At 46.1% G+C, this 25,639-nt stretch overlaps 2 protein-coding genes across 2 annotated transcripts; both read left to right on the plus strand.

Annotated features, from left to right (window-relative positions):
- Positions 1–16,293: 16,293 nt before the first annotated feature.
- On the plus strand, positions 16,294–17,127 carry LOC142462925 (taste receptor type 2 member 40-like). The gene has a single exon (XM_075565141.1). The coding sequence runs from the start codon at positions 16,294–16,296 to the stop codon at positions 17,125–17,127; it is 834 nt and encodes a 277-aa protein (XP_075421256.1).
- An 873-nt stretch (positions 17,128–18,000) lies between these two features.
- LOC142462926 (taste receptor type 2 member 40-like) lies at positions 18,001–18,930 on the plus strand. The gene has a single exon (XM_075565142.1). The coding sequence runs from the start codon at positions 18,001–18,003 to the stop codon at positions 18,928–18,930; it is 930 nt and encodes a 309-aa protein (XP_075421257.1).
- Positions 18,931–25,639: the final 6,709 nt, after the last annotated feature.

Raw genomic sequence — 25,639 nt, forward strand, 5'->3', positions numbered from 1 at the left:
ATGACATGAGTATTCTGAAGTAAACAACACGCGGTAATGACGCGCCATGACATGGGTATTCTGAGGTATACAACGCGTGGTAATGACGCACCATGACATGGGTATTCTGAGGAATACAACACGCGGTAATGACGCGCCATGACATGGGTATTCTGAGGTATACAACGCGTAGTAATGACGCGCCATGACATGGGTATTCTGAGGTGTACAACACGCGGTAATGACGCGCCATGACATGGGTATTCTGAGGTATACAACGCGTGGTAATGACGCGTAATGACATGGGTATTCAGAGGTATACAACGCGTGATATGTTCGAATAACGGCCGCTGCATCTGTAGTTACAACAAGAGTACATATAATTATCAAACACCTGGGTCTGAATAAAATTAGCACTTCCACTTTATTCTTAAACATCTACTTTTAACAACTAGCAAAGAGGCGCGTATGCATTTGTAACATAACCTCCCAGCAGTTACTTCTATTTCTGGGCCTTTCCTCTGTCAGTCCTGTTAGAACCGGCAGTTGAAAGGTTAATTCCTTCAAGAGGTCTGTATGTGTATTTCAGCCTTGAATGTGTAGCAATATTCAAGGGCGGGCTTTGCAACTCTGAGGTTGTCAATCAAAGGGGTGGATATTGGTTGGAACGCCCCCTGCTGTGTGTTGGCCAATCTGTATCCGGCATTGCCTTGTAATGAGTCAAAGTTGGAGACACTCCCCTGAAATGTTCAAATTGGGATATATCTCCTAAAGTAAGTTATTCAGTCAGTTAAGTGAGTCAGTGATCTACTGGGTGAGAGGAGTGATTCCAGGAACTCTCTCTCTCCCTCCTCCCATGCTGGGTTGGAGGGAGGGGGGCCAATAAGAACATGATGCTAGCCAGGGCTCTGAGCTAGAGAGAGAGGAATATGAAATTACAAACCTCACAGTGTCACCTGCACAATGTTACTGTGCTGCTGCTGACATGATTGGGACGATAGGGGATAGCCGGCCTTCATAATAAAGGTGAAGCCCAGCTGGCTGTCCCTAAAAATGTGTGTCAAGAGCTGAGAGTGCCAGCAATGCCCCCTGCTACAGTATGCTTCCCTGTACCTCTTTTCCCACTATACTGTCCCCTGCAGGGTTATAAGCCAGGGATACCATGTGTGGTTAGGGACCCCATGGGAAATAGCTGCAGGACTGGGACTTTGGGAGCGGAAGTTTAAGGGTAGATATTGGGGGCAACTAGAGTTAAAATCTGTATAAAGTGTTTCTTACCGGTGTCAATGTCCCAAATTGACAAACGGGGTTCAGTTGATAATAAGTAGTTTATTTAAATACATAGTATAGTATGATCAAACTCATTCAAAAGTCTACAAGACTCTCTCTGCCAGGGTGTGTCCAGGCAGCAACCTTTATACATATTTGGTTCCTTTGTCTAAAACTGTTACTAGGCAGATTATACTAACCACTCCTTAATTCTTAAACCAATCATCTTACAGCTCATTAAACCTGGTTAGAACTGGCCTCTAACAGCTATGAATAAGTACCTGGTACCAACTCTCACTAGGAATGTGGACGTTACTTTAGGCACATTCGTAAATCAACTTAGGAGTGAAATCTTCCATTTACACCAGACACATTCTTACTCACAAAATGGATACTAGACATAACTGACTTCACAAAATGGAAACTGAACATCACTATCAATCCTTCTCCAGAGACCCCCCCCCCCCAGTCCATTTAAAAAATATATCAACAGTATCTTCATTTAAGCAATATTACTTCGTCACTGGTGATACCGCTAGTTCTGATATTTGACCCTCAAAAAGTGTATGATTTGCGGGTACGCGTCTGTACATAAAGACGTGGTGGGTTATGGAAGTTCCATGTAAAGTATAGGGAAAACTTGACCTGTTTTGTAGTGTATTTAAAACCAGAGACAGAAAATGAAACACAGACAGAGCTCAGTGCACATCCAATGAAACTTATACACGGTACAGTGCATAAATATATATGTATAGATATCTTTTGGATAAAAAGGTCTTTTAGTTTAACATTTTGGCCAAATTGTTGTAAGCCCTTGACCCACTACACAGCAGACCACATCTCAAGGGTACCTAACACTAATATAAATTCTTAATAACCTGTGCATTACAAGGAAGAATGATTTATAATAAATCTGTCAAAATTAGTTGCAAAGTTCTAAGTCTGATTGAAGCTCTTATTAACCTGTACATTACCAGGAAAAGCACTCTGTATTAGATTTGTCACAATCAAACTGTAAGCAAGCAAGATCCCCTGAGAGTGGGAGATGCAACTGAGTGAGTTTTTAACCATTTAAAAGTGGACGGGGTGAGCTTCAAATTAGGTAGGAGAAGCCACTCTCCAATCAGCTAAGACCAGCTGAACAAGAATTGTAAACCATACAGAACACCAACAAGCTCATATTGAACCCCCAATATAACCACAACATATATATAAGCATATAAGTGTCACAGAGGAGTGCTACTGAGCATGGCAATATATATTTAAATAGACAGAGGATGAGACACGCACTCAATATAAATGGTAATAGAGGTGGGGTACTTAGCTGCCAGTGCGCTGGTCCTGGGGAGCTCCTGTAGTCCCAAATGTTCCAGTACAAAGAAAAAGAAGTAGGCACACGGTCTTACTCAAAAGGAGGTTTAATATGCCATAAAGTCCAACGTTTCGGCAGTCAAATACTGCCTTTCTCAAGGTGAAGGCTCAAGGTTGGTTGGACTTTATGGCATATTAAACCTCCTTTTGAGTAAGACCGTGTGCCTGCTTCTTTTTCTTTGTAATATATATTTAAAACCAGAAACAGAACATGAAACACAGACATAGCTCAGTGCACATCCAATGAAACTTATACACGGTACAGTGCCTAAATATATATGTACAGATATCTTTTGGATAAAATGGTCTTTTAGTTTAACATTTTGGCCAAATCCTCATATCACCCGATCCTGCCGGGAGTATTAATGTCATCTATCACATTTGAATCTTTCCAAATGAAATGTTCTCATCATCAAAGTTATTTGAAAATGCAAATGAAAGTCACAGAGCTGCCACCTCCGGGTAACGTTATACTGGTGCTGGCTGAGGCCTTCAACTGGGTTTGAAAATGGGTAAAACTGGGTCTGGAAATGGATAAAACTGGGCTTGGAAATGGATTAAACTGGGCTTGGAAAGGGATAAAACTGGGTTTGGAAAGGGATAAAACTGGGTTTGGAAATGGATTAAACTGGGCTTGGAAAGGGATAAAACTGGGTTTGGAAATGGGTAAAACTGGGTTTGGAAATGGGTAAAACTGGGTTTGGAAATCACTAATGGAAAATTCACCAACTTAAGCACTTCAAAAAATATTTATAATTTATTAGAAAAATCCACGTAAGAAATCATACAGTATTATACTCAATTAATAAAGAAACAACCCAAACAGTATTGCCTATGAATGTTGTACACTCCCACAAATAAGATGTATAGGAAGATAGCTCGGGAACACACCAACCCAGAAAGGGAGAAATAAGATGTACAGGAAGATAGCTCGGGAATACACCCACCCAGAAAGGGAGAAATAAGATGTACAGGAAGATAGCTCGGGAACACACACCCAGAAAGGGAGAAATAAGATGTACAGGAAGATAGCTCGGGAACACACACACCCAGAAAGGGGGAAATAAGATGTACAGGAAGATAGCTTGGGAACACACCCACCCAGAAAAGGAGAAATAAGATGTACAGGAAGATAACTCGGGAACACACCAACCCAGAAAGGGAGAAATAAGATGTACAGGAAGATAGCTTGGGAACACACCCACCCAGAAAAGGAGAAATCAGATGTACAGGAAGATAGCTCGGGAACACACACACCCAGAAAGGGAGAAATAAGATGTACAGGAAGATAGCTCGGGAACACACCAACCCAGAAAGGGAGAAATAAGATGTACAGGAAGATAGCTCGGGAACACACCCAGAAAGGGAGAAATAAGATGTACAGGAAGATAGCACGGGAACACACCCAGAAAGGGAGAAATAAGATGTACAGGAAGACAGCTCGGGAACACACCCACCCTGAAAGGGAGAAATAAGATGTACAGGAAGATAGCTCGGGAACACACACACCCAGAAAGGGAGAAATAAGATGTACAGGAAGATAGCTCGGGAACACACCCACCCAGAAAGGGGGAAATAAAATGTACAGGAAGATAGCTTGGGAACACACCCACCCAGAAAGGGAGAAATAAGATGTACAGGAAGATAGCTCGGGAACACACCAACCCAGAAAGGGAGAAATAAGATGTACAGGAAGATAGCTCGGGAACACACCCAGAAAGGGAGAAATAAGATGTACAGGAAGATAGCACGGGAACACACCCAGAAAGGGAGAAATAAGATGTACAGGAAGACAGCTCGGGAACACACCCACCCAGAAAGGGAGAAATAAGATGTACAGGAAGATAGCTCGGGAACACACACACCCAGAAAGGGAGAAATAAGATGTACAGGAAGATAGCTCGGGAACACACCCACCCAGAAAGGGGGAAATAAAATGTACAGGAAGATAGCTTGGGAACACACCCACCCAGAAAAGGAGAAATAAGATGTACAGGAAGATAGCTCGGGAACACACCAACCCAGAAAGGGAGAAATAAGATGTACAGGAAGATAGCTTGGGAACACACCCACCAAGAAAAGGAGAAATAAGATGTACAGGAAGATAGCTCGTGAACACACACACCCATAAAGGGAGAAATAAGATGTACAGGAAGATAGCTCGGGAACACACCAACCCAGAAAGGGAGAAATAAGATGTACAGGAAGATAGCTCGGGAACACACACACCCAGAAAGGGAGAAATAAGATGTACAGGAAGATAGCTCGGGAACACACACCCAGAAAGGGAGAAATAAGATGTACAGGAAGATAGCTCGGGAACGCACACACCCAGAAAGGGAGAAATAATATGTACAGGAAGATAGCTCGGGAACACACACACCCAGAAAGGGAGAAATAAGATGTACAGGAAGATAGCTCGGGAACACACACCCAGAAAGGGAGAAATAAGATGTACAGGAAGATAGCTCGGGAACACACCCACCCAGAAAGGGGGAAATAAGATGTACAGGAAGATAGCTCGGGAACACACACACCCAGAAAGGGAGAAATAAGATGTACAGGAAGATAGCTCGGGAACACACACACCCAGAAAGGGAGAAATAAGTTGTACAGGAAGATAGCTCGGGAACACACACACCCATAAAGGGAGAAATAAGATGTACAGGAAGATAGCTTGGGAACACACACACCCAGAAAGGGAGAAATAAGATGTACAGGAAGATAGCTCGGGAACACACCAAACCAGAAAGGGAGAAATAAGATGTACGGGAAGATAGCTCGGGAAAACACACCCAGAAAGGGAGAAATAAGATGTACTGCACCGACACACTTTATTAGAGCAAATACCCAGTATGTACCTGGCAGATACCTGGAATGCGCCGCTCCTCACCTCTGACAAGCCCCGTTGCGTTTGCCTTCCCAGCCTGGGTTCATGCCTGGCTGACGGGCGGCTAATCTGTTAAATGATAATGATAAGGATTTAATAGGCTGCAATGCTTCGCGTGTCTACCAGATGGCATAAATTCATGAATTGTAATGCAGTATATATATATATACTGTGCAGTATTGCAGCCAGTGGGAATAAAATGCTTAAATCCCTGTATGGAAAATACCTCAATGCACTCGGGCAGAAAACAGTCACAAACCTCAATACACCCGGGTATACCCGAATTCGTGGGACTAGCCAAGCTCGAATAAAGTGTGTCGCCAGTGTACAGGAAGATAGCTCGGGAACACACCCGCCCAGAAAGGGAGAAATAAGATGTACAGGGAGATAGCTGGGGAACACACACACCCATAAAGGGAGAAATAAGATGTACAGGAAGATAGCTCGGGAACGCACACACCCAGAAAGGGAGAAATAAGATGTACAGGAAGATAGCTCGGGAACACACCCAGAAGGGGAGAAAAAAGATGTACAGGGAGATAGCTCGGGAACACATACCCAGAAAGGGAGAAATCAGATGTACACGGAGATAGCTCGGGAACACACACCCAGAAAGGGAGAAATAAGATGTACAGGAAGAGAGCTCGGGAACACACATACCCAGAAAGGGAGAAATAAGATGTACAGGAAGATAGCTCGGGAACGCACACACCCAGAAAGGGAGAAATAAGATGTACAGGAAGATAGCTCGGGAACACACACACACAGAAAGGGACAAATATGATGTACAGGAAGATAGCTCGGGAACACACCCAGAAAGGGAGAAATAAGATGTACAGGAAGATAGCTCGGGAACACACACACCCAGAAAGGGAGAAATATGATGTACAGGAAAATAGCTCGGGAACACACACACCCAGAAAGGGAGAAATAAGATGTACAGGAAGATAGCTCGGGAACACACACACCCAGAAAGGGGGAAATAAGATGTACAGGAAGATAGCTCGGGAACGCACACACCCAGAAAGGGAGAAATAAGATGTACAGGAAGATAGCTCAGGAACACACCCACCCAGAAAGGGAGAAATAAGATGTACAGGAAGATAGCTCGGGAACACACCCACCCAGAAAGGGAGAAATAAGATGTACAGGAAGATAGCTCGTGAACACACACACCCAGAAAGAGAGAAATATGATGTACAGGAAGATAGCTCGGGAACACACACACCCAGAAAGGGAGAAATAAGATGTACAGGAAGATAGCTCGGGAACACACCCACCCAGAAAGGGAGAAATAAGATGTACAGGAAGATAGCTCGGGAACACACACACCCAGAAAGGGAGAAATAAGATGTACAGGAAGATAGCTCGGGAACACACACACCCAGAAAGGGAGAAATAAGATGTACAGGAAGATAGCTCGGGAACACACACACCCATAAAGGGAGAAATAAGATGTACAGGAAGATAGCTCGGGAACACACACACCCAGAAAGGGAGAAATAAGATGTACAGGAAGATAGCTCGGGAACACACACACCCAGAAAGGGAGAAATAAGATGTACAGGAAGATAGCTCGGGAACACACACACCCATAAAGGGAGAAATAAGATGTACAGGAAGATAGCTCGGGAACACACACACCCATAAAGGGAGAAATAAGATGTACAGGAAGATAGCTCGGGAACACACACACCCAGAAAGGGAGAAATAAGATGTACAGGAAGATAGCTCGGGAACACACACACCCAGAAAGGGAGAAATAAGATGTACAGGAAGATAGCTCGGGAACACACACACCCAGAAAGGGAGAAATAAGATGTACAGGAAGATAGCTCGGGAACACACACACCCATAAAGGGAGAAATAAGATGTACAGGAAGATAGCTCGGGAACACACACACCCAGAAAGGGAGAAATAAGATGTACAGGAAGATAGCTCGGGAACACACACACCCAGAAAGGGAGAAATAAGATGTACAGGAAGATAGCTTGGGAACACACACACCCAGAAAGGGAGAAATAAGATGTACAGGAAGATAGCTCGGGAACACACCAACCCAGAAAGGGGGAAATAAGATGTACAGGAAGATAGCTCGGGAACGCACACACCCAGAAAGGGAGAAAAAAGATGTACAGGAAGATAGCTCGGGAAAACACACACCCAGAAAGGGAGAAATAATATATACAGGAAGATAGCTCGGGAACACACACACCCAGAAAGGGAGAAATAAGATGTACAGGAAGATAGCTCGGGAACACACACACCCAGAAAGGGAGAAATAAGATGTACAGGAAGATAGCTCGGGAACACACCCACCCAGAAAGGGAGAAATAAGATGTACAGGAAGATAGCTCGGGAACACACACACCCAGAAAGGGAGAAATAAGATGTACAGGAAGATAGCTCGGGAACACACCCACCCAGAAAGGGAGAAATAAGATGTACAGGAAGATAGCTCGGGAACACACACACCCAGAAAGGGAGAAATAAGATGTACAGGAAGATAGCTCGGGAACACACACACCCATAAAGGGAGAAATAAGATGTACAGGAAGATAGCTCGGGAACACACACACCCATAAAGGGAGAAATAAGATGTACAGGAAGATAGCTCGGGAACACACACACCCAGAAAGGGAGAAATAAGATGTACAGGAGGATAGCTCGGGAACACACACACCCAGAAAGGGAGAAATAAGATGTACAGGAAGATAGCTCGGGAATACACACACCCAGAAAGGGGGAAATAAGATGTACAGGAAGATAGCTCGGGAACACACACACCCAGAAAGGGAGAAAAAAGATGTACAGGAAGATAGCTCGGGAAAACACACACCCAGAAAGGGAGAAATAAGATATACAGGAAGATAGCTCGGGAACAAACACACCCAGAAAGGGAGAAAAAAGATGTACAGGAAGATAGCTCGGGAAAACACACACCCAGAAAGGGAGAAATAAGATATACAGGAAGATAGCTCAGGAACACACACACCCAGAAAGGGAGAAATAAGATGTACAGGAAGATAGCTCGGGAACACACACACCCAGAAAGGGAGAAATAAGATGTACAGGGAGATAGCTCGGGAACACACCAACCCAGAAAGGGAGAAATAAGATGTACAGGAAGATAGCTTGGGAACACACACCCAGAAAGGGAGAAATAAGATGTACAGGAAGATAGCTCGGGAACACACACACCCAGAAAGGGAGAAATAAGATGTACAGGAAGATAGCTCAGGAACACACACACCCAGAAAGGGAGAAATAAGATGTACAGGAAGATAGCTCGGGAACACACACACCCAGAAAGGGGGAAATAAGATGTACAGGAAGATAGCTCGGGAACACACACACCCAGAAAGGGAGAAAAAAGATGTACAGGAAGATAGCTCGGGAAAACACACACCCAGAAAGGGAGAAATAAGATATACAGGAAGATAGCTCGGGAACACACACACCCAGAAAGGGAGAAAAAAGATGTACAGGAAGATAGCTCGGGAAAACACACACCCAGAAAGGGAGAAATAAGATATACAGGAAGATAGCTCGGGAACACACACACCCAGAAAGGGAGAAATAAGATGTACAGGAAGATAGCTCGGGAACACACACACCCAGAAAGGGAGAAATAAGATGTACAGGGAGATAGCTCGGGAACACACCAACCCAGAAAGGGAGAAATAAGATGTACAGGAAGATAGCTTGGGAACACACACCCAGAAAGGGAGAAATAAGATGTATAGGAAGATAGCTCGGGAACACACCCGCCCAGAAAGGGAGAAATAAGATGTACAGGGAGATAGCTCGGGAACACCCACCCAGAAAGGAAGAAATAAGATGTACAGGAAGATAGCTCGGGAACGCACACACCCAGAAAGGGAGAAATAAGATGTACAGGGAGATAGCTCGGGAACACATACCCAGAAAGGGAGAAATCAGATGTACAGGGAGATAGCTCGGGAACACACACCCAGAAAGGGAGAAATAAGATGAACAGGAAGATAGCTCGGGAACACACACACCCAGAAAGGGAGAAATAAGATGTACAGGAAGATAGCTCATGAACACACACACCCAGAAAGGGAGAAATAAGATGTACAGGAAGAGAGCTCGGGAACACACACACCCAGAAAGGGAGAAATAAGATGTACAGGGAGATAGCTCGGGAACACACATCCAGAAATGGAGAAATAATGTACAGGAAGATAGCTCGGGAACACACCCGCCCAGAAAGGGAAAAATAAGATGTTCAGGAAGATAGCTCGGGAACACACCCACCCAGAAAGGGAGAAATAAGATGTACAGGAAGATAGCTTGGGAACACACACCCAGAAAGGGAGAAATAAGATGTACAGGAAGATAGCTCGGGAACACACACTCCCAAAAAGGGAGAAATAAGATGTACAGGAAGATAGCTTGGGAACACACACCCAGAAAGGGAGAAATAAGATGTACAGGAAGATAGCTTGGGAACACATACCCAGAAAGGGAGAAATAAGATGTACAGGAAGATAGCTTGGGAATACACACCCAGAAAGGGAGAAATAAGATGTACAGGGAGATAGCTCGAGAACAAACACACACAGAAAGGGAGAAATAAGATGTACAGGAAGATAGCTCGGGAACACACCAACCCAGAAAGGGAGAAATAAGATGTACAGGAAGATAGCTTGGGAACACACACCCAGAAAGGGAGAAATAAGATGTACAGGAAGATAGCTCGGGAACACACCCGCCCAGAAAGGGAGAAATAAGATGTACAGGGAGATAGCTCGGGAACACCCACCCAGAAAGAAGAAATAAGATGTACAGGAAGATAGCTCGGGAACGCACACACCCAGAAAGGGAGAAATAAGATGTACAGGGAGATAGCTCGGGAACACATACCCAGAAAGGGAGAAATCAGATGTACAGGGAGATAACTCGGGAACACACACCCAGAAAGGGAGAAATAAGATGTACAGGAAGATAGCTCGGGAACACACACACCCAGAAAGGGAGATATAAGATGTACAGGAAGATAGCTCATGAACACACACACCCAGAAAGGGAGAAATAAGATGTACAGGAAGAGAGCTCGGGAACACACACCCAGAAAGGGAGAAATAAGATGTACAGGGAGATAGCTCGGGAACACATACCCAGAAAGGGAGAAATCAGATGTACAGGGAGATAGCTCGGGAACACACACACCCAGAAAGGGAGAAATAAGATGTACAGGGAGATAGCTCGGGAACACACACACCCAGAAAGGGAGAAATAAGATGTACAGGGAGATAGCTCGGGAACACATACCCAGAAAGGGAGAAATCAGATGTAAAGGGAGATAGCTCGGGAACACACACCCAGAAAGGGAGAAATAAGATGTACAGGAAGATAGCTCGGGAACACACACACCCAGAAAGGGAGAAATAAGATGTACAGGAAGATAGCTCATGAACACACACACCCTGAAAGGGAGAAATAAGATGTACAGGAAGAGAGCTCGGGAACACACACACCCAGAAAGGGAGAAATATGATGTACAGGAAGATAGCTCGGGAACACACACACCCAGAAAGGGAGAAATAAGATGTACAGGAAGATAGCTCGGGAACACACCCACCCAGAAAGGGAGAAATAAGATGTACAGGAAGATAGCTCGGGAACACACCCACACAGAAAGGGAGAAATAAGATGTACAGGAAGATAGCTCGGGAACACACACACACAGAAAGGGAGAAATAAGATGTACAGGAAGATAGCTCGGGAACACACACACCCAGAAAGGGAGAAATATGATGTACAGGAAGATAGCTCGGGAACACACCCAGAAAGGGAGAAATAAGATGTACAGGAAGATAGCTCGGGAACACACACACCCAGAAAGGGAGAAATATGATGTACAGGAAGATAGCTCGGGAACACACACACCCAGAAAGGGAGAAATATGATGTACAGGAAGATAGCTCGGGAACACACACACCCAGAAAGGGAGAAATAAGATGTACAGGAAGATAGCTCGGGAACACACACACCCAGAAAGGGAAAAATAAGATGTACAGGAAGATAGCTCGGGAACACACACACCCAGAAAGGGAGAAATAAGATGTACAGGAAGATAGCTCGGGAACACACACACCCAGAAAGGGGGAAATAAGATGTACAGGAAGATAGCTCGGGAATACACACACCCAGAAAGGTAGAAATAAGATGCTCAAAAAAGACCTAGAGGCATAGAGCACGTGCAATATCTCCTGCACCTGGAAAATCATCTCAATTACAATTAACTTCCTACTGTACTAACATTATACTGGTGCTGGCTGAGGGCTTCAACTGGGCTTGGAAAGGGGTAAAACTGGGTTTGGAAAGGGATAAAACTGGGCTTGGAAATGGATAAAACTGGGTCTGGAAATGGATAAAACTGGGTTTGGAAATTAAAAAATACTTAGAATGTTTATATTGGGGGGAAATATTCCTTAGAACCATATTATACACAATTAACCAAGAAATACCCAAAACAAGATTTCCTATGAGGAAATTGGCGCCCAGCATTGTGTACGCTCCCATATATAACTGTAGCCCCGGTCTTATTTTGCCTCCAGAGACCCCCTCTGTAGCGTGCCGAGCGATCGCGGGTGCCGCCGAAGGCAGCGACGGACCCGCCGGCACAACGCAAAGGTGGGGGCCGGAGCAGGGAGCGCTCCGAGTCCCCGGAGTCTCTGCGGCGTACCCGGCTAGTGGGGGCCACCATGACAGGTTGCGCGAGCGTGCGCATTGGTCGCGCAGGCGCAGTAAGGGTAGCGTACGCGGTCCCAATGCTAAAGAGGTCCTGAGTGTACTAAGATTCCCAGCAGCCTCTGGGGATTGCCCTTTCACCCACATCACGTGCAGCCGCCAGCAAATAGGGTTTTGCAGCTTCTCCTGTGGAGGAAGGCTACAATGTTGCGGGGACCACGTTTGGCAGTTGGAGCTGGGAGCAGGAAGGGGGAGGCAGGGTGTAGGGAGCAAGTGGCTCCTACACCAGGTAAGGTAGTTCCCCAGATTCCGGGCAGTCCCCAATCCCCACCAGGGTAGGGGGTAGGTACTGAGGGAGGGCCCATAGGTTAGGGACTCTGCCCTTAGGTGTGTGAGTGTGCAGTCTTGTCGGTGTCACGGCTGGTAGTGCTGTGAGCGCTGACAAGTAGGCACAGCGAGTGAGTGCAGTGGGTTGCTGCAGGTGGAGTGTGTGTGCAGTGTGTTGGCTGCAGAGGTTAGGCTGAGTTAGTCAGAGGGGACCCGGGTGGGTACCGAGAGGTAGTGTGGGTATAGGGGGTCAGTGACCCACCTGCATAGGATAGGCTACCCCACAGGCCCTAGGAGTTTCCCCTAAAGCAATTCAAGGTTGCTGTGCTGTATGGACGGCCTATAGTGCAGCGAGTGTCACGTTAGTTCACGGAGTCAGATAGGGACTCCATTGACGCTGCGCACCCGTGCAGAAGGTTGGGCGCTGCTCTTCGTTGCGGCTGCAGAGGCCATATTGGTGGGGTCTCCCCGGACTGTGGATCCTGGATGTCGGGCCGGAACTCAACGGATCCTTTACGAAGTAGTTGCAGATCTGAGTACTGGAGTGCTCGGCAGGTACTATATCATCAAGTGCACCAACACCGGTCATCAGCCGCTGATCCCGCCTTAGGCTAAACACTTTGTAGGAACACTGAGCGAGTGGTTACAAGACTGAGCCTATACCATATAGTACCGTACACGGACACGGTGTGGAGCACGCGGTAGCGGGACTGAGACAGTACTCCGTAAGAGGGGGCTAAGCCACTACCGTTATAAGGACAGTACCAGTTATTAGGATATGTGTTATTGCTAAGTTGCATGTTAGAGTGATAAGGTTGCCATGCATTATCATATTACATAAAGTTGGTTGCATCACGTGTGTGTATGTATTTCTTGCCCAGGGGAATCTCACATCACGGGGATCCTGGGTAAGTGGAGGCGCTGCGCTAAGTAAATGTATGAGTGTTACCCCAGGCTCCAAGCTAGCGGAGGCTCAGATCTCCTGGAGCCGCAGGTGTCGTACAGTGACCAGTAGTTCCTTTGGGAGGGTTCAGAAAAAGGGCTACATAACATTTACAGGAAGATAGCTCGGAAACGCACACACCCAGAAAGGGAGAAATCTCTGCACAGAACATAAAGTCTCAAGCTGTTTGGCTTCTCACTATGTTAAATAATTACCCCCATATTATACTGCAGGTCCCTGTATCTCATGTCTGTTCATGTTGGGCGCAGCAGTCTAGGAGGGAGCCATATACATATAGAATGTACGCTGCCCCTCCCTTAGCCCTTTATATAACCTTTAAGTAACACTTAGGTGTCCAGATTGGGAATGCAACCAATAAATAAATTGTTCTAATCTCTTTCGCTAGATTCTTAGCGAGACTCGTTAATGTTGAGATTATTCATGTAACACAGTTTCCCCCCACCCCCCCCAATTGCAGATAGAGTGCATGTGAGGGGAATCTATATGTATTACCAGGTGTGGTGCTTTACCTGTCAGGTTCACAGGAGGCCTGAACCTCCACCACTGAGAGCCTGGGGTGTATCCTCAGGAACGATACTCAAAATATATAGCGCCTCCACCTGTGTAGGGTTTTAAGGGTAGAATAATCCCCAACACAGGACCCGCATATTGTAACCACATACACCAAAGGTATATATTAACAGTTTACTATAGGGGCAGATAAACACACTACAACAATATACATCAACCATATGACAGTGTCCCTCTATAACTCTGACCTACTAGGGCCATAGACCCACACCCTATACCCAGGTGTCTCAAGAGTCTCAGAGTTCCAAGTCCCACCCCTAAGGCATGATCAGCGCCTGTGTGGTACCGGTAATGTTGGTGCACTTGGTGACTGTACCTGTCCGGGGCTCTTGCACCCGGGTACAGCAGAACAACTGAAGAGGACCCGTCTGCGTCCAGAACCGAAGACGCAGCAAGGTGTATGGTCTGAGAGAACGTGGTGTATGGTCTGAGAGAACGTGTCTGTCCTAAAACGCCACGTGTTTGCATATACCTGCACTGATGCTTTGAATACCAAGAGATCCTTGAATCACGGAGCTTCAAGGGATAGAGGAAGTACTCGGGGGATTCATGGTACCAGTGGACACGGAAGGGGTTAAAGCACAGATTGTCTCAACTGTACCCAGAAAGAGGCATTCCTGTAAGTAGGCACAGTCTACATTGGGATCTATAATGTGTAAAGGGAAGATATCAAGATCAGGAAAACTGCGCAATGGTGTGCCCCTTTTCATTTCAAGGTAGATTGGGATGTTGCAGCAGTGAAGAAAATCTTTGGACATCAACTTCATGATTTGGACTCTGTGGGATTTTCAAGAGACTGTTTATTTCCTATGGACACAGTGCAATTTTGAGCGCCAGGTATCCCTTTTTTCTTCACCGAAGACGCAGCGATGGCGTCCTCATCCAAATAGGAGGGTCTCCCTCTGGTGATCTCACCACACCGACAGTCTCTTATCTGTGGTGAGGTAGATCTGATCCCAGACCGCACTTGTCACACTGGTCACCTTGTCAGAGCCGTGTAGCGCACCCGCTGTGTGCCTGACTTAACTAACTGCTAAAGGGCAAAGTCCCTACTAGCAGGGGCCTTCCCTAAAGCAGCCACAAACTAGGATGAGTAGGGGCCGAGTTGGGGCCTAGGGGATTTTCTGGCATAGTGCAGGGGCCACTTGCTCCTTGCACCTACACACCCTCCCCTGACTGTGTCCCAGCTCCTACTACCCTCCCTTCCTCTGCGCGCCAAATGTATCTTTCTCCAGCAGGAGAATCCCGCCCTACCATTGGCTCCCTGGCGTCACCTGAGCTCCAGCCCCTGGGGCTGCTGGGAGTTGTAGTTCCCCATAGAGCCTTCTATCACTGGGGCCGTGTGCGCGATCTGTACTGCGCATACGCGAGTCTCCCAGTACCTGCACACACGTAATGGCCGCCGCAGCGCCCTAACTGCGCATATGTGAACTGGTGCTGGCCCTGCGCTATGGAGCGCCTCTACTGCCACTTCAACCTCTCAGTAATGGCTGCCGCAGCACATCTGCGCATGCCCGAGCCTATCGCCAACCGCAAGATGGCCGCCATGTCTTTTCTGCGCATGCACGAGCCTCCGCGCATGCGCGGACACAGTAAAGATGGCGGCGCCCTGCCTCCGACACCGCTGAAAGCCCTCGATGACACACTCACCCCCACAGCAGCCCCCACCCTGATGGAGGTAAGGAAGGGGGACCAGAATGACCGGGGAGCCAGAGGGGACCTGGCTACATTCATAAGAGCAAAACTTTTCTGGAAATTAAAATTATTTTTTGCTATTTTTTGCTTGGGAACTTTACCATGTTACTGACAAACCTTTTTTATGTTCTCTGAACCCTCCCGTCACTTTTCTGTAAAGCTGGAAACACGTTTTATTCTTACTGTAAATTCAGGAAAATAACTGATACAGCCCAAATAAAGGTTCGGTGCCAGAGATGTGATCTGAGAGATCCCAACAACAACATAGAAGAAACCCAGAAAGCAGACACCAGGACATTTGCATGTGCTTTGCACACACGTTTATTTTATCCCGGCTCTGCCCCATGTGCCAGTCAGATACTGAGGCACCAGGTGTAACGCTCATACATCAGAGAGGAAGAGCAGTAACACACGCAGAAGAGCAATATGCTGACTTGGGTTGATATATTGGTGGTAACCATCAGTATAATTCCCTGCATAGCAGGCACCATCTTAAACTTGTGTATCATGGCTGTGAGCTACAGAAACTGGAGAAATGATATCAGCCTGAATCTGTGTGATCTCATCCTACTTAGTATGGGACTGTCTAATTTAGCCCTGCTTTGTATACTGAATGCAGAGTTGTTCCTTTACCTGGTCCCATCTCACCTCCGGTTCTACGGTGAGATCCACTCAGCTCTGAATTTTCTTGAGATGTTCATAATTTGCTTAAACATCTGGCTCACTGGCTGGCTCTGTGTCTACTACTGCATCAAAATTTCCAACTTCATGCATCGTCTCTTCTTCCGAGTGAAGCTATGGGTTTCTTCTGTGTTGCCGAAGCTGCTGCTGATGTCAGCCGTGGGATCCTTTATTATAAGTGTCCCATGGCTGTGGACTTGCCGAAAAAACAGCACTTACAGTCTCACAGCCAACTGCAGTGCGGTCATTGAAACATCTGCTTTTTATATCTCTAACATAGTCATTGCGGCCATGCTAGGATGCTGTTTGCCCTTCCTGCTATCATTCATTGCTATTGGGCTCACACTGACTTCTCTCTGGGGACACGTCTGGAGGATGAAGCAGAAGACATCAGACTTCAGCATTCCCCGGTTACAGGTTCATTCCAGAGCAGCCAGGACCATGATACTGCTTGTTGTCCTCTCCATGGCTGCCTGCATGACACAGCTATACATCCTCTTCTTTCCTGATGTTCCGGAAAACATTTTTATGACAATCTGTTGGTACTCTCTCCTGTGCTACCCCGCAGCACAAGCCTTCCTCCTAATCCAGGGGAACACCAAGTTAAGGAGAGTGTGTCAGGGGTTCCTACACTGCATTAACCCAGTGAGAGCCCCATGAGACTGACTATGGACTTTTTTAGCTCATGTTCTAGAGGAGATCGGGTTCCGCGCTCATGTGCAGAGCAAAGTGCGACCTATTAATAAAGAAGTGTTTCCCGATTATTGCGACGCAGACTTATTTTGGGACTGAACACATTTTATGTAGCTGCTTTTGCGAGTCCTGTGGAAGTGGGATCCAGTCTCTGACTCCACGGTTCTGCCTGGATTTATTACTGTACTTTAGTTAATACTATGTGTAGCTGTCACATCCACATTAGTTTCTTCATCATGTAATGAGCCACTTACACTGCGGGTGTCTGTAACACAATAAATATACAACTGCTAGTAATAAATGTACTCCCTTGTTTGTGTTTATAGACAGGTAATTGTACAGAGGGAAGGTACCGATGTAACAGCAGAACCAGAGCAGGAGCTAATGTCTCTCACTCGCCCAGGACTGGGAATGTAGATAATATATCTAATTCCATACTGACAGGAAGGTGATGTCTGTCACATGTTTGACACCTCTGAAGAAGTCTGTGCTATCGGACGAAACGCGTAGGGTTTTCTCCTGTGCGCTCAGACTTTGTGAAGCAGTCAGCTCCCCTCCGCCGTAAGATCAGCTGCGCTGGTTTTCTGTGCCTTCCCGCTTGTGCGTCCTGCATTGCTGCTTACTACCACGGAGCCTTAAGATTCAGGTTCGGTGCGAGAGATGTGATCTGAGAGATCCCAACCACAACATCTAGAAGAAACCCAGAAAGGAGACACCAGGACATTTGCATGTGCTTTGCACACACGTTTATTTTATCCCGGCTCTGCCCCATGTGCCTGTCAGATACCGAGGCATCAGGTTTAACGCTCATACATCAGAGAGGAAGAGCAGAAGAGCAATATGCAGCCTTGGGTTCATATATTGGTGGTAACCTTCAGTATAAATCCCTGCATAGCAGGCACCATCTTCAACTCGTGTATCATGGCTGTGAGCTACAGAAACTGGAGAAAAGATACCAGCCTGAATCAGTGTAATCTAATCCTACTTAGTATGGGACTGTCTAATTTAGCCCTGCAGTGTATAATGAACACACAATCGTTCCTGCTCCTGCTCCAGTCTCACATCTGGTTCTACAGTGAGATCGGCTCATCTCTGATTTTTCTTGAGCTTTCCCTAATATTCTTAAACTTCTGGCTCACTGCCTGGCTCTGTGTCTACTACTGCATCAAAATTGCCAACTTCATGCATCGTCTCTTCTTCCGAGTGAAGCTATGGGTTTCTTCTGTGTTGCAGAAGCTGCTGCTGATGTCAGCCGTGGGATCCTTTATTATAAGTGTCCCATCACTGTGGACTTGTCGGCTAATAAATCCCCAGGAAAACAGCACTTACAGTCTCATAGCCAACTGCAGTGCGGTCAGTGAAACATCTGCTTTTAATATCTCTAAAATAATCATTGTGGCCGTGCCAGGATGCGGTTTGCCCTTCCTGCTATCCCTCATTTGTATTGGGCTCACACTGACTTCTCTCTGGGGACACGTCTGGAGGATGAAGCAGAAGACATCAGACTTCAGCATTCCCCGGTTAGAGGTTCATTCCAGAGCAGCCAGGACCATGATACTGCTTGTTGTCCTCTCCATGTCTTTCTGCATAACACAGATCTATTTCTTCATCACTCATGATGAGCCGAAAAATATTTTTATGAGAATATGTTGGTTCTTTAGCCTGTGCTACCCCACAGCACAAGCCTTCCTCCTAATCCAGGGGAACACCAAGTTAAGGAGAGTGTGTCAGGGTCTCCTACACTGCATTAACCCTTTGAGAGCCCCATGACACTGACCATGGACTTTTTAAAAGTCGTGTTCTAGAGGAGTTTGTGTTCTGAGCTCATGTGGAGAGAAAGCGTGATCTTTCGGTAAAGAAGTGTATCCCGTTTATTGCGACGCAGACTTATTTTGGGACTGAACACATTTTATGTAGCTGCTTTTGCGAGTCCTCTGGAAGTGGGATCCAGTCTCTGACCCCACGGTTCTGGCTGGATTTATTACTGTACTTTAGTTAATACTTTGTGTAGCTGTCACATCCACATTAGTTTCTTCATCATGTAATGAGCCACTTACACTGCGGGTGTCTGTAACACAATAAATATGCAACTACTAGTAAGAAATGTGCTCCCTTGTTTGTGTTTATAGACAGGTAATTGTACAGAGGGAAGGTACCGATGTAACAGCAGAACCAGAGCAGGAGATAATGTTTCTCACTCGCCCAGGACTGGGAATGTATATAATATATCTAATTCCATACTGACAGGAAGGTGCTGTCTGTCACATACATCTCGTCACAGGAAGTCTAAGGAACACACACACGGCACCAAATATATAATGCAACGTGAGGCTCAGTTTAGTTTTGTTTTTTACCTCCTTACACAATTGTCCAACTTTGTTACATATGAGATGCACCGTCTGTGCGTGGATCTCACTTCTCTTCCTTACCCCACAAAGTTCCTATTACACGACTTGCGCCCGTAATGTATAGGGTTTCTGTTTTACTCCTTTTTTATCATATAAACTCTGATCCTATACTGGGCCTCATGCAAGAAAACTCCGATAGAAAAAATCCCCACAATTTTGAAATCGCCATTTCTGACAGCGTTGCTATCACGGCACGCAGAAAGGCCTGAATATATATTTAATATAAAATGTATTACTAGTGTTATGGGATGGCGGTATCTCCTATGCATTGAAATGTCACGTGCGTCAAGACATTTCAATGCATTGGAGATACCGGCACCCCAAACGGGGCCTGTATCTCAGGAAGCAGGGGGTCCCTAGACCTGAAACCAATGCGGTTCTGCTCCAGAGACCCCCTGCTCATGTACACTATAATTAAAATGTATTTATCTATTAATTATTATTATTAATTATTTTTAATTATTATTAATATTATTATTAATTATTATTTATAAAAATGGGCTGAGGGCCTTAGTGAATCGCGCCGCCGGCTTCATTTTTTATCGGACGTGCTAATTTTTTTCAGCCTGGCGCGAAAGCTCGGAGCTTAGTGCATAGCCCCCTATAACACCAAACGGCTGGGGGATTAACACTTTCCTCTCACAGTCAGGGTCTTTGGCTTTGCCAGGTGCTCTATAAAGTTATTATAATAACAGCGTCTCCTCATATCACCCGATCCTGCTGGGAGTATTAATGTCATCTATCACATTTGAATCTTTCCAAATTCAGGACGCTAGGAGTCCTGAATTATAAATGATTAAATGCATCTTGGTGGTGGCAGTGCAATTGGTGTGTAGTGTTACCGTTTTGAGGGTGGGTGGGGGGGTAATTTTTAGTATCCTAGTGAGTAAGGCAACTGGCAGTATTAGGGGGGCAGTATTGAGGGGGAGGGTGATGGTAGGGGGAAGCCGGCCTTCATTAATAAAGTTGGAGCCCGGCTGGCTGCCCCTAAAACCGTTTGGCAAGGGCTTAGAGTGTCAGCTCTTGGGTCTAATATTGTACCTTACTGACTTTGGGAGTGGGAGTTTTAGGTGGGATTATTGGGTAAAAATGTGTTAAGATTTTGTGGAGGAGTTCGGGGGACAAAGTTACCACTAGTCCCGTAATTCCCCCGACACGCAGGCATGATTTGCGGGTGCGCGAGGTGATTATACCGGGGCTACACAGTGTCCCCCAGAATCCTGGTTTTTGAGCCCAAGTATCCCAGACCCATTTCGCTCACATGCATACGGTTCCACAAGTGATACAAGTTTATTAAAAGGGTGTTTTACTCTTTTATTCTGTATGTATTAATGTCTATACAGTCAGCACAGACATCGGAGCTCAAAGGCGAGAAAGGATGTCCAGAGGTGAGAAGACCGTTTGGTGAGTGGGGAAGGGCAAGGTACAAGGTCCAGAGAACAAAGGGCACCCCACTGGGGCACCTTCAGGACTGCCAGACCTGGTGGAGCCTGCCCAGTGGGTGGCAATGGGTTGGCTGGGGGAAGTTGCTGCTGGTAGGCGCATTTCCCATTGGCCGATTCATATTTCACACTCGCCGGGCTTTTCAGGCCTAAGCATTCCCCCTCCTTTGATTGGGTAAAGCCAGGCGGGCCTCCGGCTCGTGGTTGGCTTTTGAGAAAATCCCCACTCTCTGATTGGTCACCAGTCTGACTTCCATGCTAGAGTTCGCTCAGTGGAGTGTCTGTAAGGAGATGGCCCGATCCGAGAACAAGACAATGTAGCGGCTTGAGTCGGTGACGCACTGGCGGCTTTTCAAAGTTGCATTGTTGAGAATAGCAGAGCGACCGGCTTCTTTTTTGGAGAAAGTCTGTCTAGCAGAGACAAAAACAGAAGCGAGGACCAAGTTCTAAACGTATAACTTAGCGGTCCTTGTTGGGTATTCTCCAGGGAAGCTCGGGTCAGGGTAAGCCTTCCGAAACTGGCGGCTTTTCAAAGTTGCATTGTTGAGAATAGCAGAGCGACCGGCTTCTTTTTTGGAGAAAGTCTGTCTAGCAGAGACAAAAACAGAAGCGAGGACCAAGTTCTAAACGTATAACTTAGCGGTCCTTGTTGGGTATTCTCCAGGGAAGCTCGGGTCAGGGTAAGCCTTCCGAAACAGGCATCCTGCACCTATTTGAGGCATTTTCAATCCCAGACCCCCAGTAAGTGCGTATTCCTTCTGTATTTTGTATTTCATTGTGTGTACGCGGGTTTACCCGAATAAAAGTGCTGCTCTCCCGTGACAATGATATATTCCTACACCTGTAGTCTCCTTCTGTCACTCCGCCCTCTTCTTGCTGCAGTTCCTGTCGAACCCTCTCTTCATTACGTCCTTCAATCCCTTGGTATTTAAAATAAATAAAAGACAGGGTTTGCCGTGGTGGGCAAACATACAAAAAACAAACTCTCTCCCATCCCTTCCTAACTCACTTACCCTCCTGCTCACCCACACTGCCAGAGAGGAGAAAGGTCCAAGTGGTTACCCAACACACACAGTAGTCTAGGGTACAGAGCAACGCCAGCAACTTCCCATGGAAGAAAGGGAGATTACTACCTCAAACTATAACACCAAATGGCTCAGGCCGGGCAGCATGCTGGGGGTTAACCTTTTCCTGTCACAGTCAGGTTCTTTGGCTTTGCCAGGTGCTCTATAAAGTTACTATAATAACAGCGTCTCCTCATATCACCCGATCCTGCTGGGAGTATGAATGTCATCTATCACATTTGAATCTTTCCAAATGAAATGTTCTCTTCATCAAAGTTATTTGGAAATGCAAATGAAAGTCACAGAGCTGCCACCTCCGGGTAACGTTATACTGGTGCTGGCTGAGGCCTTCAACTGGGCTTGGAAATGGATAAAACTGGGTGTGGAAATGGGTAAAACTGCTTTTGGAAGTCGGAAAATTCTCAAACAAAGCACTTAAAATTATATCCAGTTTATATAATTGGAAATTCCCCCTTTACAAACCATATTATACACAATTAATCAAGAAACAACCAAATCAGTATTTCCTATGAATAAAATGGCGGCCAGCATTGTGTACTCTCCCACATATAACATTTACAGGAAGATAGCTCGGGAACGCACACACCCAGAAAGGGAGAAATCTCTGCACAGAACATAAAGTCTCCGGCTGTTTGGCTTCTCACTGTGTTATATAATTACCATATTGTACTGCAGGTCCCTGTATCTCATGTCTGTTCATGTTGGGTGCAGCAGTCTAGGAGAGAGTCATATACATATAGAATGTACGTTGCTCCTCTCTTAGCCCTGTATATAACATTTAGGTAACACTTAGGTGTCCAGATTGGGAAAGTGACCCAGAAATAAACTGTTTTAATCTTGTCAAAGCGTAGAAATAAAATCAATGAGTCAAGGGTTCAAAAAAGTAACAACATGAGTTTATCTGTACCAAGGCACAATTGAGAGAAAATAATTCCAACAAGGAACTCAGGCCTCTGAAGACATATTGCTTAGTATCACATTATATACATTTCAAAATGAGTAATACACCCCTTAAGGGGGCTGGCTTAGAGATAAATGATAATATGATGACATGCAAAAATACATATTGGTTGATACCTAAATATGCTGCATACGATATATTCTTTTTTTTTTTTTTTTTTCCAAACAGTTTTATTAGGCATTCATATAAACATACAGTGGCTTAGTTCATATAAGCCTAACATTTTTGAATCCGCAGATTTTTTTGGGAAAAAACAGTTAGGCAACCGCCGTTGCCCGTAGGAAAAGGGAGGGGGGCCTTCGAAGAGGGAAGGCAGAGGGGGGGGACTGAGGAGGTAAAGAAGGGGGGGGGGGACGGTAGAGAGGGGGGGAGGGGTAGGAAGGGGGGGGAAGACCCATCTGACTGATTAGGGGAATGGCCTCTAGGGTTGTGCTCGAGCACCTATGGTGGGGTGACCAGGGTCTGGTTCGTTTGGTGTGGTTGTCTGGTCCTATTGTGGGAGATCCAGGGATCCCAGATATCCTCGTGTGCAGGCAGTTTTTGTCGGACAATGGCTGTGAGCCTCTCCATAGTCATTACCTCTTCTACTCTTTTCCTAATTGTTCCTAGTGCTGGCGTAGTTGTCTTCCTCCAGGAGGCCGCAATACAGCATCGAGCCGCGGTAAGAATGAAGGAGATCAATTTCCTGACTGGCCGGACAATGTCCTTCAATGGTGCAGCCAGCAGGTAGGTCAGTGGTTCGATAGGCACTTCTAGGTCGGTGACCTCTTTTATTAAAATTTGGACCTTGGCCCAGTACTTAATAATTTCTGGACAGGTCCACCAGATATGGACCATGTCCCCTCTATGACCACAGCCTCTCCAACATTGATCTGAAGCCAGAGGGTAGATTTGGTTTAATCGTGCTGGGGTAAGATACCAGCCAAACATAATTTTGTAGATATTTTCCTTTATTGTAGTGCATAGGGAGGTCTCCGAGGCTGTCTCCCAGATTTCTTCCCAAGTCTCTCTGCCTATAACAGTGTTCAGGTCAGCTGCCCATTTGAGCATATAGTCATGTTCTTTTGGGGTTGAGGAACGCTCTAGAGCCCCGTATATATCAGAGATTAGACCCTTCTGGTGGGTCTTTGTCTCGCAAAGAAGCTCAAATGATGTGAGAGTGGGGTATTCTGGGAGAGGACATGTTGTCCTAATAAAGTTTCTAATTTGGAGATATTTAAATGTGTCCAATTCTTTAATTTTATATTTGGTCCTTACCTCTTGGAAGCTCAGAAGCCTCCCCAGGCTCAGAAGATCCGCAATCGCCTCTATACCCCTTGTGCTGTATTGTTCGAACAGTTTAGATCCACATCCCGGGGGGAACTTTGGATTGTTGAGAATGGGGGTCAATTGGGAGCTTTTGGTAGTAAGGCCATGTTTGTATTTACAACGAGACCAGACGTCCCATGTGAAACGGGAGGCCTGAAGTATCAGGTTGTGTGTATGACCCTCTCCTCTGTCCAGGCTCCAGAGGCAGGCTTGCAGAGAAGGCATTTTGGCACATTGAGTCTCTATCTCTACCCAACTACAACGGGTCGGGTCAGAATTCCACATCACCACCTGCTTGAGCTGTGCAGCTAGGTAATATCTGTGTAGGTCCGGAACCCCCAGACCTCCCCTAGATCTTGCAGCCATCAGGACCGACCTGGCGACTCGGGGTCTTTTGCCCTGCCAAATGAATTGAAATATTCTGTTTTGCATGTTTTTAAGATCAGTGCCTGGGACGTGGATCGGGAGTGTTTGAAAGAGGTATAACATTCTTGGGAGTATATTCATCTTAACGGAAGTCATTCGACCGATCCACGAGATCTGGTAACCTGCCCACTGATCTAGATCCTTTTTGATCTTATCCCATAAACGCGGGTAGTTATCCCGGTAAAGATCCCGATAGTGCCTTGATACATTTACTCCCAGATATTTAATGTATGCAGGGCACCATCTGTAGCTGAAATTGGTTTTGAGGAGGAGAACTTCGGGATCCGGGAGACTAAGATTTAGGGCCTCTGATTTGTCGCTGTTTATCTTATATCCTGATACGCTGCCAAACTCCGTCAATTCCCTCTGGAGGTTAGGGAGGGAAGTTAGAGGTTTTGTCAGGGTAAGGATGATATCATCAGCGAATAGGGAAATTTTGTATTGTGAGTTGTCGATCGGGATTCCCTGGATGTTCGGGTTTCCTCTAATTTTAGACGCCAATGGTTCAATCGTGAGGGCGAAGAGGAGGGGAGATAGGGGGCATCCTTGACGGGTACCGTTCTGGATTAGGAATCGTTCCGAGCCTCCGCCCGAGAGGCGCACCGAGGCTGAGGGATTCTGGTAAAGTGCTTGAACGCCCTTTAGAAACGAGTCTCTGAAGCCGAACTTAATCAATGTCTGGTTTAGAAATAGCCAATCAATCCTGTCAAATGCCTTCTCTGCATCTAGGCTCAGCAACATTGCCTTTGAGCCTGAAAGGTGGGCATGATCTACCAAGTTTATAATTTTGCGTGTATTGTCTGAGGCCTGACGACCCAGGACAAACCCGACCTGATCCTTATGTATTAA

This window comes from Ascaphus truei, chromosome 11, assembly GCF_040206685.1.
Source record: "Ascaphus truei isolate aAscTru1 chromosome 11, aAscTru1.hap1, whole genome shotgun sequence".
Lineage (NCBI taxonomy): Eukaryota > Metazoa > Chordata > Amphibia > Anura > Ascaphidae > Ascaphus > Ascaphus truei.

Bases quoted from the DNA above. Each gene is read 5' to 3' on its own strand.
- LOC142462925 (XM_075565141.1), top strand. From the start codon at position 16,294: ATGGCTGTGAGCTACAGAAACTGGAGAAATGATATCAGCCTGAATCTG.
- LOC142462926 (XM_075565142.1), top strand. From the start codon at position 18,001: ATGCAGCCTTGGGTTCATATATTGGTGGTAACCTTCAGTATAAATCCC.